At 47.8% G+C, this 16894-nt stretch overlaps 1 protein-coding gene across 1 annotated transcript in view; it reads left to right on the forward strand.

The window, feature by feature from the left end:
* LOC119963804 (zinc finger protein 638-like) overlaps positions 1–16894 on the forward strand; it is a 182007-nt gene that overhangs the window by 155437 nt on the left and 9676 nt on the right. The window contains exons 19-20 of the mRNA XM_038793101.1: positions 11248–11434; positions 16391–16894. Coding sequence (XP_038649029.1) covers positions 11248–11337 — 90 coding nt within the window. The 3' untranslated portion in view covers positions 11338–11434; positions 16391–16894. The remainder of the gene's footprint in view (positions 1–11247; positions 11435–16390) is intronic.

Genomic DNA, 16894 nt, shown 5'->3' on the forward strand with positions numbered 1-16894 from the left:
GGCAGGTAGAATCAAGGATAACCCTAAAGCTTTCTATAGATATGTCAGGAATAAAATAATGACTAGGGTAAGTGTAATGAACTCCAATTGGCTTTATTGGTTGGCCAATTGGAGTATGAGCTCCCTCAATGATAGTTCATTGAGGGGGCCCATATAAGCACCTGTGTAGGCTTTGTGAGCCAGTCTTAAGTTGACTGGACTGCTAGCAGCACTGTTTGTAGCTGCTCCTGTAATATCGTTATTGTAAATATATATTGGTGTGGTGACGGAACTCCTGCCTCCCGTGGATTACTACAGTGGCGAAGAGGTAAACTGAGCATTTTGCGGAGACCAGCTGCCGCACTCGGAGGGTAAGCCTTGCCATTTTAAAAATGCCGTTTTTTGGGAGGTTAGAGGCATTCGACCTGGCTATTGAGGACTGGTCCCAGTATGTGGAGAGAATATGTTACTTCTTCCGGGCAAATGATATACTGATGGACAAAAGGAGATGGCTTATCCTGCTGTCGGCGTGCGGACCCTCAGCTTTCGCCATTATACGTAGTCTGACTTATCCCGATGCGCCGGACACGAAAACTTTCCAAGAATTAACGGAATTGGTGAAAGAGCACTACGACCCAAAACCACCCCTCATTTTGCGTAGGTACAGATTCTACACAGGGAAGCGGGAAGACAGGGAGTCAGTCACTAATTTCTTGACCCGCCTGAGAAGGCTGGCGGAAAAATGTGAGTTCGGCCCGACGCTAAATGAAATGCTTTGGGACCGGTTAGTGTGTGGTATAAACGACCTCACAATACAGAAACGCCTGTTGGTGGAAACGGAGCTAGACTGCAGGCAGGCTTTACAGCTCGCACTGTCCCTAGAAAAGGCAGCAAGTGGGGCGCAGGAACCACAGGGCACGCCAATGGAGGTAGATACCTGTGAGAGGGACTACCACGACGGGTCCTGCTACCAGATAGCCGCTCTCAGGAAAAGCCTGAGGAATAGAGGGAAAAAGGAAAACCCCAGAACTGCCCCCAAGTCTGCCAGGACTAACTGGAGACAGAGGGAAGTACCGACTGAGGCTCCCCAACAGAGAAGGACCGTTTCTGGCACCAGACAGAGTGGGGTAACAGTGACAGAAACCCTAGAAGGAGGTGGCAAAAGAGGAATAGCAGGTGGGGACGCAGGGAAGTGCACAACCTAGACGCCCCATCCTCCTCCGAAGGGGAACAATTATATAACATTGCAACGAAGAAAGCAGAACCCATTAAGATTACCCCACGGGTGAACGGGCGGCCGACAATAATGGAAATAGACACTGGTGCGGCCGTATCAATAATGGGAGTGGCAGCATTTAGAAAAATCAAAGACAGACTCCAGCTACTAACCCTAACAAAAACATCGACGAAACTTAAAACCTACACGGGGGAACCCCTGGAAGTTCTAGGCACGACTCATGTACCCGTGGAATATGAGAAACAAATGCTCAGATTACTGTTGACGATAGTAGAGGGCTCCGGATTGAGCTTAATTGGACGGAACTGGCTGAAAGACCTAAAATTAGACTGGATGAAAATTTTCCAGAGTGGAAGCGGACAGTTGAGTGGAGTACTCCAAAAATACCTGGAGGTCTTCCAGGAAGGTTTGGGGGAAATCATAGGTGCCAAAGCAACTTTGCACGTGGACCCAGAAGCCCGTCCAAAATTTTGTAAGGCCAGGCCGGTACCTTTTGCATTAAGGAAGAAAATAGATGACGAAGTAGAACGGTTACGGCGCGACGGCATTATCAGACCAGTACAGTTCCCGGAATGGGCAGCGCCAGCGGTACCAATTTTGAAGCCAGACGGCTTGATACGTCTCTGTGGAGATTTCAAACAGACGGTAAACAAATATGCACTGCTGGACAAATACCCAATCCCGAAAATAGACGACCTATATGCCAAATTGGCAGGTGGGCTTTTGTTCACGAAACTGGACATGAACCACGCCTACCTGCAGTTAAAACTGGACAAGGACTCCCAGAAGTTCGCTACAATCAACATCTTGAAGGGCCTTTTTCGTTATACTAGGCTACCTTTCGGAGTGTCATCAGCCTGCGCTATATTCCAGTGTACGATGGAAAATATTCTGCAGGGACTACCGCAGGTGGCGATTTATTTGGACGATGTCTTAATCACGGGTAGGACAAACAGGGAACACTTAAGGAACCTGGAGGAAGTGCTCAGGCGTTCCTCAAAGGCAGGTGTATGGCTAAAAAGGGAAAAATGTGTTTTTGTGGCCCCACAAATGACGTACCTGGGATATAAAGTAGACGAGTCAGGCTTACACCCATTAGAAGACAGAGTAAGGGCAATAAAAGAAGCCCCAGCTCCCACCATGGTCCAGGAGTTACGATCATTTCTAGGGTTGGTAACCTATTATGGAAAATTTATTGAAAATAGGGCGTCCATCCTATAACCCCTCCACCAGCTACTAAAAAAGGGGCAAGAATGGAAATGGTCCGCCCGCCAAAACCGAGCATTTAGGGACATTAAGGAACAACTGTCATCCGAAAATGTCCTAGAGCATTATGACCCAAGGAAGGAGTTGGTGGTCACTTGTGATGCATTCCCCTACGGAGTAAGAGCCGTCTTAGCCCATAGAGGAAGGAATGGGGAAGAAAGGCCAATAACCTATGCTTCGAGGACCGTGGCGATGGCTGAGAGGAAGTACGCCCAAATCGAGAAGGAAGGACTGGCGGTGATATTCGCAGTAAAAAAATTTCACCAGTATCTGTACGGGCGGAAATTCACCATAGTGACGGACCATAAGGCGTTATTAGGGTTATTAAAAGAAGACAAGTCAATACCCCCGATTTCATCAGCTAGAATCCAACACTGGGCATTGCTACTGGCGGCGTATAGAAACGTTCTGGAGCAAAGACCGGGAACGCGAGTAGCAAATGCAGATGCTTTGAGCAGACTTCCCCTCCCGGACACTCCGCCGCAAATACCAAAAGTAGAGGAGACAGTAATGACTCTAAATTTTTTGGACACCCTACCAGTAGCCGCACAACATATTCGGTTGTGGACGCAAAAAGACCCAGTTTTAGCCAAGATGAAGCATTTACTGCTAACAGGGGAACTGGAAAGACCAGTGGAGCCCCAGATGCACCCATACTGGAGCAGAAGGGACCAAATAACCAAAGAAGACGGTATCCTATTATGGGGAGCCCGGGTAATAGTCCCAGCTCAGGGCCGTCAGGCAATCCTAACCGAGTTACATCACGGAGACCCAGGGGTGTCTAAAATGAAGATGCTAGCTCGAAGCTATGTTTGGTGGCCAGGTTTGGACACAGACATAGCAGCCTTGGTACGTAGGTGCCAGGAGTGCCAACAGGGGCAGAGTGTGCCACCAGCGGCACCATTGCACCCGTGGGAATGGCCAGGCAGACCGTGGACCCGCCTGCATATTGACCACGCCGGCCCTTTCATGGGCTCAATGTTTTGGTGATAGTGGACGCCCACTCCAAATGGTTGGACGTCCACCGGGTAAACACTGCAAGCACAGCATCAACAATTGAAAAGCTCAGGGCCTCGTTTGCAACACGTGGACTTCCGGAGGTATTGGTGTCGGACAATGGAACGGCATTCGCAAGTGGGGAATTTGGAAAATTCCTGAAGGAAAACTGAGTCCGTCACATCAAAACGGCCCCTTACCATCCAGCGACCAATGGCCTGGCAGAGAGAGCAGTCCAGACACTTAAAGCGGGACTCAAGAAAGCGGGACTCAAGAAGCAGCCGGCAGCGTCAATGGACACAAAGCTCTCCCGCTGGCTGTTTGATTACAGGACCACACCGCATTCCACAACAGGCATACCGCCAGCTGAACTCTTAATGGGAAGGCGGCTGCGAACGAGGCGGAGTCTCCTTTTCCCCAAATTTAGAGAAACAACAGGAGGCCCTACGCAGGGGGCATGATAATAGTCGGCAGCAGAGACATTTCCAGGTGGGGGCACCGGTTTGGGTCAAGAATTACAGGAATGGACCAACGTGGGTCAAAGGCACGGTAGAGTCCCAAACAGGGCCCATATCCTATGAGGTTTCAATAGGAGGTAAGGTGCTGAAGAAAACACCTAGACCAAATAAGGGCAAGCCGAAACCACACATGGAGGCAGGCGAAGCAGGACCGCCTCAAGCTGGGATAGCCCAGACGGAAAAGATACCCACACCCCAGCCCCGAGCAATTTCTCCAGACCCCGTCATCCAGTCGTCAGAGTTGGAGATGGACGAGGCCGCCGCGACACCTCTCCCCAAGGAGGAGGAAGAACAGCTTCCAAGGAGGTCGTCAAGGAAAAGACGGGCACCTATAAGGTACACCCCGCCCACTTCGGAGAACGACCCGGCGGACGGCACAGAGGTGACAGACCCAGACATGAGGAGCAGGAAGAAGCTCAAAGGAATGCCAGCTGGCAGGAATTCCTCGGACCTTGGGTGGGTGGGTGTGGGTGGGGGGGGGGGGGGGGGAGGAGTGTAATGAACTCCAATTGGCTTTATTGGTTGGCCAGTTGGAGTATGAGCTCCCTCAATGATAGCTCATTAAGGGGGCCCATAATAAGCACCTGTGTAGGGCTTGTGAGCCAGTCTTAAGTTGACTGGTCCTGCTAGCAGCACTGTTGTAGCTGCTCCTGTAATATCGTTATTGTAAATAAATATTGGTGGGGTGACGGAACTCCTGCCTCCCGTGGATTATTACAGTAAGAGTAGGTAGGGCCAGTCAAGGACAGTCGTGGGAAGTTGTGCGTGGAGTCCGAGGAGATAGGAGAGGTGCTGAATGAATATTTTCGTTAGTATTCACAGAAAAAAGACAATGTTGTCACGGAGGAATACTCAGATACAGGGCTACTAGACTAGAAGGGCTTGAGGTTTATAAGGAGGTGGTGTAGCAATTCTGGAAAGAGTGAAAAAAGATACGTTCCCTGTGCCGGATGGGATTTATCCAGGGTTCTCTGGGAAGCTAGGGAGGAGATTGCTGAGCCTTTGGCTTTGATCTTAAGTCATCTTTGTCTACAGGAATCGTGCCAGTAGACTGGAAGATAGCCAAATGTTGTCCCCTTGTTCAAGAAGGGGAGTAGAGACAACCCAGGCAACTATGGACCAGTGAGCCTTACCTCTGTTGTGGGCAAAGTCTTGGAAAAGTTTATAAGAGATAGGATGTTAATCATCTGGAAAGGAATAATTTGATTAGAGATAGTCAACATAGTTTTGTGAAGGGTAGGTCGTGCCTCACAAACCTTATGGAGTTCTTTGAGAAGGTGACCAAACAGGTGGATGAGGGTAAAGCAGTTGATGCGGTGTACATGGATTTCAGTAAAGCATTTGATAAGGTTCACCACGGTAGGCTATTGCAGGAAATACGGAGGCATGGGATTCAGGGTGATTTAGCAGTTTGGATCAGAAATTTGCTAGCTGGAAGAAGACAAAGGGTGGTGGTTGATAGGAAATGTTCAGACTGGAGTCCAGTTACTGGTAGTGTACCACAAGGATCTGTTTTGGGGCCACTGCTGTTTGTCATTTTTATAAATGACCTGGAGGAGGGCGTAGAAGGATGGGTGAGTAAATTTGCAGATGACACTAAAGTCGGTGGAGTTGTGGACAGAGCAATGTTACAGAGGGAAATAGATAAGCTGCAGAGCAGGACTGAGAGGTGGCAAATGGAGTTTAATGCAGATAAGTGTGAGGTGATTTATTTTGGAAGGATAACAGGAAGAAGAGTACTGGGCTAATGGTAAGATTCTTGGTAGTGTGGACGAGCAGAGAGATCTCGGTGTCCATGTCCATAGATCCTGACAGTTGCCACCCAGGTGGAGAGGGTTGTTAAGAAGGCGTACGGTGTGTTAGCTTTTATTGGTAGAGGAATTGAGTTTCGGAGCCATGAAGTCATATTGCAGTTGTACAAAACCCTGGTGCGGCCGCATTTGGAGTATTGCGTGCAATTCTGGTTGCCACATTATAGGAAGGATGTGGCAGCATTGGAAAGGGTGCAGAGGAGATTTACTAGGATGTTGCCTGGTATGGAGGGAAGATCTTATGAGGGAAGGCTGAGGGACTTGAGGCTGTTTTCGTTAGAGAGAAGAAGGTTAAGAGGTGACTTAATTGAGGCATACAAAATGATCAGAGGATTAGATAGGGTGGCAGTGAGAGCCTTTTTCTTATGGTGATGTCTAGCACGAGGGGACATAGCTTTAAATTGAGGGGAGATGGATATAGGACAGATGTCAGAGGTAGGTTCTTTACTCAGAGAGTAGTAAGGGCATGGAATGCCCTGCCTGCAACAGTAGTGGACTCGCCAACACTTAAGAACATTCAAATGGTCATTGGTTAGACATATGGATGATAAGGGAGTAGTGTAGATGGGCTTTAGAGTGGTTTCACAGGTCAGCGCAACATTGAGGGCCGAAGGGCCTGTACTGCGCTGTAATATTCTATGTTCTAATAGCCCCCAGAGCTATATCTAATTCCTTCTTGAAATTACACGTTTTGGCCTCAAATTCCACAGATTCACTTCAGTCCTCAAAGGTTTACCTCTTATCCTCAAACTATGCCCCCTAGTTCTGGACTCCCCACCATTAGGAGCATTGTTTCTGAATCTACCCTGTCTAATCCTGTTAGAATTTTATACATTTTTATGAGATCCCCTCCCACTCTTCTAAACTCCAATGAATATAATCCTGACCGATTTAATTTCTCCTCATATGACAGTGCCACAATACCAGGCTGATCCATTGCTGCACTCCCTCCATAGCAAGAACATCCTTCCTCAGATAAGGACACCAAAACTGCACACAATACTCAAGAACTGGCCTCATTAATGCCCTATACATTTGCTGTAAAACATCTCTATTCCTATAATCGTCCTCTCACCATGAAGGCCAACATACCACATGCCTTCTTTGCTGCCTGCTGTACCTGCACACTTATTTTCAGCGACTGAAGCACGAGGATACAAAGGTCTCGCTGAATATCCGCTTCTCTCACTTTACACCCATTCAAATAATAATCTGCCTTCCTATTTTGCTACCGAAGTGGATAACCTCACATTTATCCACGTTATACTGCATTTGCCATGCATATGCCCACTCACTCAGCCTGTCCAAATCCGCTAGAGCATCTGCATCCTCTTCACAGCTCACCTCCCACCCAACTTTCGTACGATCTGCAAATTTGGAGATAATATCTATAGTTCCCGTCCAAATATAATGTGAACGGTTGGGGTCCTAGCACAGATCACTGCGGCTCCCTGCCTGCCTATCGGAAAAGACCCACCTATTCCAATTCTTGCTTCCTATCTGCTAAACAGCTTTCTATCCATCTCAAGACATAAATCGCAATCCCATGTGCTTTAACTTTACATATCAATCTGCTATGTGAAACTTCATCGAAGCCCTTCTGAATAAACTCTGTTGGTTACATCTTCAAAGAATTCCAGTAGATTTATCAAGCATGGTTTCCCTTCCGTAAATCCATGCTGACTCTGTCTGATTAAACCATGCTTTCCAATGCTGTGCTATGAAATCCTTGACAATGGAATCCCTCAACTTCCCTCCTACTGACGTTAGGCTCACTGGTCTATAGTTATCTCTACCTCCCTTTTTAAATTGCGGGGTTACATTCACAACCTTCCAATCTGTAGGAACCATTTGGAAAAATAATTTTGGAAAATGACCACCAATGGATCTACTATTTCTAGGGCCAGTTCCTTGCGTACTGGGATGAAGATTATCAGGTCCTGGAGATTATCCACTTTCAATCCCATCAATTACCCCAAACCAATTCTTCACTGATTCTAATTTTCTTCAGCTCCTCACTAAAACTTGTGTTTCTCAGAACTTCCGGTATATATTATGTTTCCTTTGTGAAGGAAGCAGCAAAGTGCGAATTTAGTTCCTCCGCCATTTCTTTGTTCCCTCTTATGAATTCCCCCGTTTCTGACTAAGGGGCCTACATTAGTTTGTATCAATCTTTTTCTCTTTACACACCTATAGAAATGTTTTAAGTTCCGTGCTAGTTTATTTTCAAATTGTATTTTCCTTGTTAATCAAACATTGGTCTGCCTTTGCTGAATTTTAAACTGTTCCCAATCCTCAGGGCTATTGCTTTTCTTGGTAATTTGCATGTATGTGTTGCTACTTTCAGTGATTTACGTATCTGCATCGCCAGATCTGCTTTTTTTCTATTCTAGATTCTTGTTTTCAAGTGGTCCGAATAATCACCTCACACTTGCCTTTATTAAAACACAAACCATTTCAGTAAATTTGTTAATCTCCACTTACAATTTGCCGCAGTTGCCTGCCTACCATACCCCCGCCCTGCCCTATCTGTTGCCATCTCGCTATCACCCTAGCCGCCAGGGCCTCATTCTCACACTACCCAAAGGCGTCTTTCCCGACCGCAGTCACTGCACCCTTGCCCTACCAGCAGGTGCCTCAACTTCACCCTACTTGCAGTTGTTGCACCCTCGCCATACCTCACTCGCCTCAGTCTTGCCCAATCCTATTCAGCAGCCCCTCGTCCTACCCACAGGCAATTCAGCCTCGCTCTGCCCTCCGGCGCAATACGGACCTCTCCATCTACCTCTTGCATGCGTTTATCCCTGTGCTTCTATCCTATTCACTTTCCTCCCTGATTCTCTCCATGCCTCCCTGTTTGTCCCTTATGCAGTCATTGTCAGAGCATATGATGGAAGCCTCCAGAACATGCACTAGTTTGAAGAACTTTTTTAAAAATATGATAAACTTCTCCTGTTTTTCAGACTATCTGAGGAGAAGCAGTAAGGATCGCAAGACTAGCAACAAAATTCCCAAGAAAGAAGCGGTGATTTTCTCTCTTAACTTTCACTCGCCTCGCTGCCCCATCGCCTCGCTGCTGCCCCGTCTCCGCTGCTGCCCCCCCTGGCCTCGCTGCTCCCCATCGCCTCGCGCTCGTCTCCTCGCTGCTGCCCCGTCTCCTCGCTGCTGCACCGTCCCCGCTGCTGCCCCCCCCGGCCTCGCTGACTGCCCCCCTCGCCTCGCTGCTGCCCCTTTCCCCCCTCGCTGCTGCCCCCCTCTCTGCTGCCGCTGCTGCCCCCCTGGCCTCGATGCCTGCCTCGCTCTGCCCCCCCCCCCCCCCTGGCTCGCTCCTGCTCTGCCCCCCCCCTGGCCTCGCTGCTGCCCCCCCTGGCCTCGCTGCCTCGCTGCTGCCCCCTGGCCTCGCTGCTGCCCCCCCTGGCCTCGCTGCTGCCCCCCTGGCCTCGCTGCTCCCCCCCCCCTGGCCTCGCTGCTGCCCCCCTGGCCTCGCTGCTGCCCCCCCTGGCCTGCTGCTGCCCCCCCCTGGCCTCGCTGCTGCCCCCCCCTGGCCTCGCTGCTGCCCCCCCGGCCTCGCTGCTGCCCCCCCTGGCCTCGCTGCCCCAACCCCCCCCTTTAATCGGTAGTGGACCCACCCTCCACAAACACTTTTTTCAGCTCCTCCACCCTCACCACCTCCTGGTGGCCCCTTGCTCTTTGCCCCCCCCCCCAACTTTCACCACCTCCTCCATCTTGCCGCTCACCCCATCTCCAGCCTGCCCCCCCCCCTCCCCCTCCTCTCCTCCTCCTGTCTGGTCACCTGTCCTCTAGTCCAGCCAACCCTCCTCCCTCCCACCCCAGCCAGTCCCTCTGCACCTCCTCTCTGCTCCTGAACCTGTCCTTCCCCCTCCTTAACACTTCTGCTTTATGCGTTGATTCCTTGAGTTGTGATTCCCTCAGTCTTCATCTGCACCTTTCCCAAATGCACATTATTTGCGTTTGAATTTTGATTGAGTCTTTGGCGATGCCACATCCTAGACCTTCCCTCAGCTTGCGCAAAAGTCCAGTGGCACAGTTTGCAGAAGGGTTTACTTGATAACAGTCACAGGAAGTCCCCCTATCCCTGCACACTGATGGTGATTGTGACTTGTGGCTCAATTGCTGACTGCACGCGTGTTGAGAAAGCAGGGAGTACCTTTGTGGAGAGCCAAGGAAGTTGTGGTACATTGAGTAGTAGCAAAGCTTTATTTCTAAACAGCTGTAGAATCTAGGGCAAAGGGGCGATTGGACTGGTGGAAACCCCATAATCCTGAAGCCTTGATGTGGGCTAGGATGGTGAAAAGAGCTCGAGTAGGAGGCATGGGAGGGCCATGATGTAAACTCAGCAACAATGCAGAAAGCAGTTATAACCAGATTGCTGAATGCTTATTAGACAAGGGTAGAATGAGAGGTGGGAAGTGTGACATCGGGAAAAAAATGATAACCATTCCTGAGATTGTAATGGATCATTAAGCAACATTGTAAGGGAGGTTAGGAGGGAGTTATACCGCAGCAGCCTTGGAAAGGATGGGAGGTTAGCCACAGCTGTGATGGATGGTATTCAGAAGGTCATGGGAATTTCACCAGTAACTTCATTTGCAGTGTTAATGTAAGCCTACTTGTAACACTAATAACGATTATTTAGACACATGAGTATGTTTGATAGATATATCAGTGCAGAAGAGTATTAAAATAGTCCGCGTGGCGTGAAAAACATGTTTGTCCACAAAAGCGGGTGCAATGTAGAATCTTCACCACTAACATATTATAAGTTAATTAAACTGGAAATTGGGTTGTTGCTTGAAGGGAGAAATATTAAACGACAAGCGGGCTTGAGCAGAGGAGTGGGAGCAGACAGAGTTCACATCAGAAAAATAACTGCACAAAGATGTGTGAGATGGTGAACCTTGACTGCAGGACCCCACAGGGAAGGTGTGGGGTTTGATGGGCAGAAGGTGGCCGAGCTGTTTAACATGGTGCTAGAATTGAACATAATTGAGTATATAAATGAACTTGATTATATTAGAGAACACTAAACTCTGCTTGCCTGTGGCTTCTTTGCTCAAAAAACATGGATAGAATTCTAATCTTTCTGCTTTGTATGGGAATGGCTCAACTGCTCCCCAAAATACTCTTGTTCCTGATCTCGCATCCAAAGTCGGAGGAATTCACTGAAGACTGGATTCAATTTTCAATTTTGATGTCTTCTACAAAATGCTCTTCATTTGCTGGGTCCCTCTGAGCTGATTTTCAGTGATCGTATTTATTAATTGTTGTTTGAATAAATCAATTGCACCATGATGGTTGGACAAGCCTGTTCATTTTCTTAAGTGGATAGTTCAGATGGAAAGTCCTATTAACCAGCGATATTGTCCTGAAACTTTGTTTTCTCATTAATAAATATGTGGGTCTTTTTTGATTTTCAAAGGAAAAGGACATCTTTCCCTTAACCTGGATGAATTTGTTACTGTGGATGAAGTGGGTGAAGAGGAAGAAATGTCTGGAAATCCTGCAATGAATCTGCAACCAATGACCGACCTTCAGAAAGGGCTGAAAACTGAAGCAACAAAGGCAGAGGACCGTGCAGAAGGCCAAGGAACCAGAGGCAACTCCAGGTAAAGTCACAGTCCTGGACTTGACATACTGACTGGTAACTGCTAGCCAGGAAAGCCCAAGAAGCAGTGTCTATCCATTCTGAAACCAGGGTTCCATGCAAATGCTGCACTACCAGATTCAGTCCTGGTTTTGAGCAATCATAAAGGGAAACATATTGTAGAAATATGTTTCCCAGGTCACCGACCTGAAATGTTACCTTTGTTTCTCTCTCCACAGATGCTGCGGATCTGCTGTGTATTTCCGCATTTTTCTGTTTTTATTTCAGATTCCCAGTATTTGCAGTTGTTTGGCTTTTATACAATTTGAAGGGAATTGTGTTATTAATGGAAAGATTGAGCAAAAAGATGTTGCCGAGCTAGAATGCTCGCTGCAAGCCTTCAGGTCATCTCTCCAAGTTTGCACATGACACTGTTTAAGTTCGGAGTGAATAGTGTAGATGAGAACTGCAATGTATAAAACAGGGCATCGACAGGCTATTTGAGTGCAGCAAACTGGCAGCTGGAATTCGATGTGGCAAGTATGTGGGTGAAACCATCCACTTTGGATATGAGAAGGACCAAGCAGAATATTTCCATAATGGGGGGAGATTGTCAACTGTGGAGGAAGGAGGCAAAAAGGACTAGGGTGTCCATATACTCGAATCACTAAGCACATGCACACGTACAAATAGTAATTTGAAAGACTTAATGTCCATTACCAAGAATTGCTTGCTAGTACCAGTACTGATCAAGCTGCCCGAGTCCTGAAGGACATACTTGCCAGACTGGGCTTGTGACAGGTGGTGAAGAAACCAGTAAGAGGGAAAAAAACCTACTTGACCTCATCCTCACAAATCCATCTGTCACAAAAGTATCTGTTTTATGGCAGTCCTTGTGAAGACCAAGTCCTGTTTCCAAACGGAGGACACACTCCATTGTGTTTGGTACAACCACCATGCTAAATAAGATAGGTTCAGACCAAATCCAGTACAAAACCTGACAATCCTGAGGTGATGTGGCCATCCACAGCAGCAGAATTGTATTCGACAGTAATCGAACTGCATGGTCCAGCTTTTCCCCCCCATTCAACCATTACTATTAAACCACCTTGGGGCCAATCCTTCGACCATGAGGAGTGTGCTCCAGGCATATCTAAATATGAGATGCCAACTGGTGAAGTTAAGACACAGGACTACTTGCATGCCAGACAGTGTAAGCAACATTCTATGAACAGAGCAATCCCACAACGGAGCAGGTCAAAACATTGTCGTCCTGCCACGTTGTCTTGAGAGGTGGTGGACAATTAAACAACTAGCCAGTGGAGGAGGCTCTACATCCACAGTGATGAAGGAACCCAACAATGCAAAAGACGAGGCCAAAGTATTTGCAACCATCATTCAGTGGATGATCCGTCTGAGGTGCCTGTCTTCATCCAATTTAATTCACTCCACGTGATACCAAGAAATGCTGATGGCACTGGATACAGTAAAGGCTTAAGACACACGGACTATTTGCATGCCAGACAGTGAAAGCAACATTCTATTGGCAGAGCAATCCCACAACGGAGCAGGTCCCAACATTGTCGTTACGTTTGTTTAAAAGTGTTCTGGCAATATCCTGCAAGTATCTGAAGACTTGTTTTCCAAACATGCCGTGCCCCGAGCCAAATTACTCCTGTACAGCCACAGCATTGACATTTAGCCGGCAGTATGAAAAATTAGGTATGTTCTATCCTCCAATAGCAGGACAAATGCAATTGGCCAATTACTGCCCGATGTCTCCTTATGATCATCAGTAAAGTGATGGAAAGGGTTATCAGCAGTGCTATTGAGCAACATTTACTTAGTGATGCAACCTGCTCACTCAGGCTCAGTTTAGATTCCACCAGGCCGCTTGGCTCCTGATCCCATTAGCACCTTTGCCCAAGCATCAAGGAGCCCGAGTAAAATTGAAGTGGATGGGTATCTCTCCACCGGTCAGAAGATGGTTGTGGTTGGTGTCACTGCAAGAGTTTCTTAAGATAATGCCGTAGGCCCAACATCATCTGCTGTTACATCAATGACCTTCACTCCATTATAGGTTTAGGGATCGCAGTGTTTGCTTATGATTTCGCAGTGTTTAGTACAATTTTCAACTCCTCAAATAGTGCCTGCATGCAGCAAGACCTAGGCAATATTCAGTCTTGGGTTTAAGTGGCAGTGACTTTGACATTACAAGTGTGTCAGATAATAAGAGAGAATCTGATCATCTTTCTTACCAATACTCTATCCTCCACTATCAACATCCTGGGGCTTACCATTGGCAGAAACCAAAGTGGACTAGCCATATAAATACTGAGGCTACCAGAACTAGGAATCCTGCAGTAACTCACCGTCTGGCTCCTCAAAGCCTGTCCACCACCTACAAGGCACAGGTCAGGAGTGCAATGGAATTCTCTCCATTTGCCTGGATGAGCAAATCTCCAGCAACACTCAAGAAGCTTGGCACCATCCAGAACGTAAGAACTAGGAGCAGGAGTAGGCCATATGGCCCCTTGAGCCTGCTCCGCCATTCAATGGGATCATGGCTGATCTTTTTGTGGACTCAGTTCCACTTTCCGGCCCGAACACCATAACCCTTAATCCCTTTATTCTTCAAAAAAACTATCTATCTTTATCTTAAAAACATTTCATGAAGGAGCCTCAACTGCTTCACTGGGCAAGGAATTCCATAGATTCACAATCCTTTGGGTGAAGAAGTTCCTCCTAAACTCAGTCCTAAATCTACTTCCCCTTATTTGAGGCTATGTCCCCTAGTTCTGCTTTCACCCGCCAGTGGAAACAACCTGCCCGCATCTATCCTATCTATTCACTTCATAATTTTATATGTTTCTATAAGATCCCCCCTCATCCTTCTAAATTCCAACGAGTACAGTCCCAGTCTACTCAACCTCTCCTCGTAATCCAACCCCTTCAGCTCTGGATTAACCGAGTGAATCTCCTCTGCACACCCTCCAGCGCCAGTACGTCCTTTCTCAGGTAAGGAGACCAAAACTGAACACAATACCCCAGGTGTGGCCTCACTAACACCTTATACAATTGCAGCATAACCTCCTTTTAAACTCCACCCCTCTAGCAATGAAGGACAAAATTCCATTCGCCTTCTTAATCACCCGGTTGCACCTGTAAACCAACTTGTTGCGACTCATGCACTAGCACACCCAGGTCTCTCTGCACAGCAGCATGTTTTAATATTTTATCATTTAAATAATCCCTTTTGCTGTTATTCCTACCAAAATGGACAACCTCACATTTGTCAACATTGTATTCCCTCTGCCAGCCCTAGCCCATTTACTTAACCTATCCAAATCCCTCTGTAGACTTCCAGTATCCTCTGCACTTTTCGCTTTACCACTCATCTTAGTGTCGTCTGCAAACTTGGACACCAACTCCAAATCATCTATGTAAATTGTGAACAAAGCAGCCCGCTTGATTGGCACCCCATCCATCACAGTAAACCTTCACTCCCTCCACCACTGTCATACGATGGAAACAGCGTGCATCATCCACAAGATGACTGCCGAAAGTTGCCAAACTTCCTTCAGCAGGACATTCCACGCCCATGACGTCTACCACCCAGAAGGACAAGGGCAGCTGGTGCATGGGAACACCACCTGAAAATGAAATGAATATCGCTTACTGTCACAAGTAGGGTTCAAATGAAGTTACTGTGAAAGGCCCCTCGCCACCACATTCCGGCGCCTGTTCTGGGGGGCTGGTACGGGAATTGAACCGTGCTGCTGGCCTGCCTGGGTCTGCTTTAAAAGCCAGCGATTTAGCCCTGTGTGCTAAACCAGCCCCTGTAGGTTTCCTTCCAAGTCACTTATCATCATGACGTGGAACTATAATGCCCTTCTTTTGCTGTCATTGGGTTAAAATCCTGGAACTCTCCCTAACAGCACAGTGGGTGTACCTGCACCACATGGTCTGCAACAGTTCAAGAAGGTGGCTCACCATGACTTTCTCAAGGGAAATTAGAGTTGAGCTGTGTTGGCTGAGCCAGCAACTCCAGGTTCCATAACAAATTTTTTAAATTCCTTCCTTGCTGGTCTATCTAGTGCATTACACGCTGTTGTGTTGCCTTGTGTATCACAATACGGCCAACACACCTGGAGTGACCACTTGGGAGAGACCAACAAAAACTAGATTTTAAAAATCCTGTACCAATTGGGAAATTCTTTTCTGTCCCATTTAGACGATCCAAACTAGTCCAAGTGATCACAAGAGCTCTGATTTATGTAATAGCAGCTTGAACGTAGTGCTATATGCATTCCTCACTGTTATACTTCCACTCAGTTACCCAGTCAAAATATGTATTGGTGTACTGAGCAAAATCTCACACCAAGTCAAGGGAATAAGAGTTTAGGCGCAGGAGGAGGGTATTTAAAGGGCTTGAAAAGTGGAGGCGGAAGGTTATGAAGGGATTTAAGCACAATGGCTAAATCTGGGGCGCAGTGGGTGATTTAAGATGAGGCAGAGTTGCCAACCTGCCACCAATCTAATCTCTAGACATGGTTGATGGGGTCAGGACCTGGTTGGAATTTGAACAGATATTGAGATGAACTTGGGAGTCAGGAGCAAATTGGAATTTCAAAGAAATAAGATGATAATATCATGGCGACAGATTCTGGGCTGAGACAGGCGTGAGATATACTGGGTGTAAGAGAGACTGTCACAGGATTGATGGTAAATCCCATGTCCAAAGAATCACTGGGGAGGGATGAGGAATGCCCTTCTGTGACACTCGTGTTGTGCTCACTGTTATTGTCTGAGGGCATCTAGGGGTGGGGAGACAGCAAATGTATTCCCACCCTGAGAATAGATTAACTATGGGTACTGGTGGGAATAGACCAGGTGGGCTGAATGGCCTGCTTCTGTGCTTTGGCCGCAATATTACTTGAGTTCATACTGGCTGAGTAATGGTGTCTGTATCTTACAGCAGGTGGTGCGCCAGCAAAGGCAGTGGAGACAACCGAGGTGAAATCTAAGCCCACCTCCCAGCCTCAGCCCGCACTCCAACCCCAGCCCACATCCCAACCCCAGCCCACGTCTGAACCCCAGCCCACATCTGAACCCCAGCCCTCGTCCCAACCTCAGCCCTCGTCCCAACCTCCAACCTCGTCCCAACCGCAGTCCAAACCCCAACCACAGACCAAGGCACCTGTGAAGGAGGAATCAATGGAGACAGAGTCAGAGACAACCCAGGAGCAGCCACCTGTAGCCACTGCAACAGAGCTCAGCAAATCCCACCCTGTTGCAGACCCAAACCAAGAGGCAGCAGGAACCACAGCTGTCAAGAGAGAAGCAGCACCGTCTTTGGGTGGGGACGGTGAGCCATCCTGCAAAATGGTGGGGCAACCCAGTAGTCTGTCCCTGGTCCCTGCGTCATCAGTCAACTCTGGGGGAGATGGCACCAAGTCTACGAGCTTGGAACAGCGAGCAG

This window comes from Scyliorhinus canicula, chromosome 3 (assembly GCF_902713615.1).
Source record: "Scyliorhinus canicula chromosome 3, sScyCan1.1, whole genome shotgun sequence".
NCBI lineage: Eukaryota > Metazoa > Chordata > Chondrichthyes > Carcharhiniformes > Scyliorhinidae > Scyliorhinus > Scyliorhinus canicula.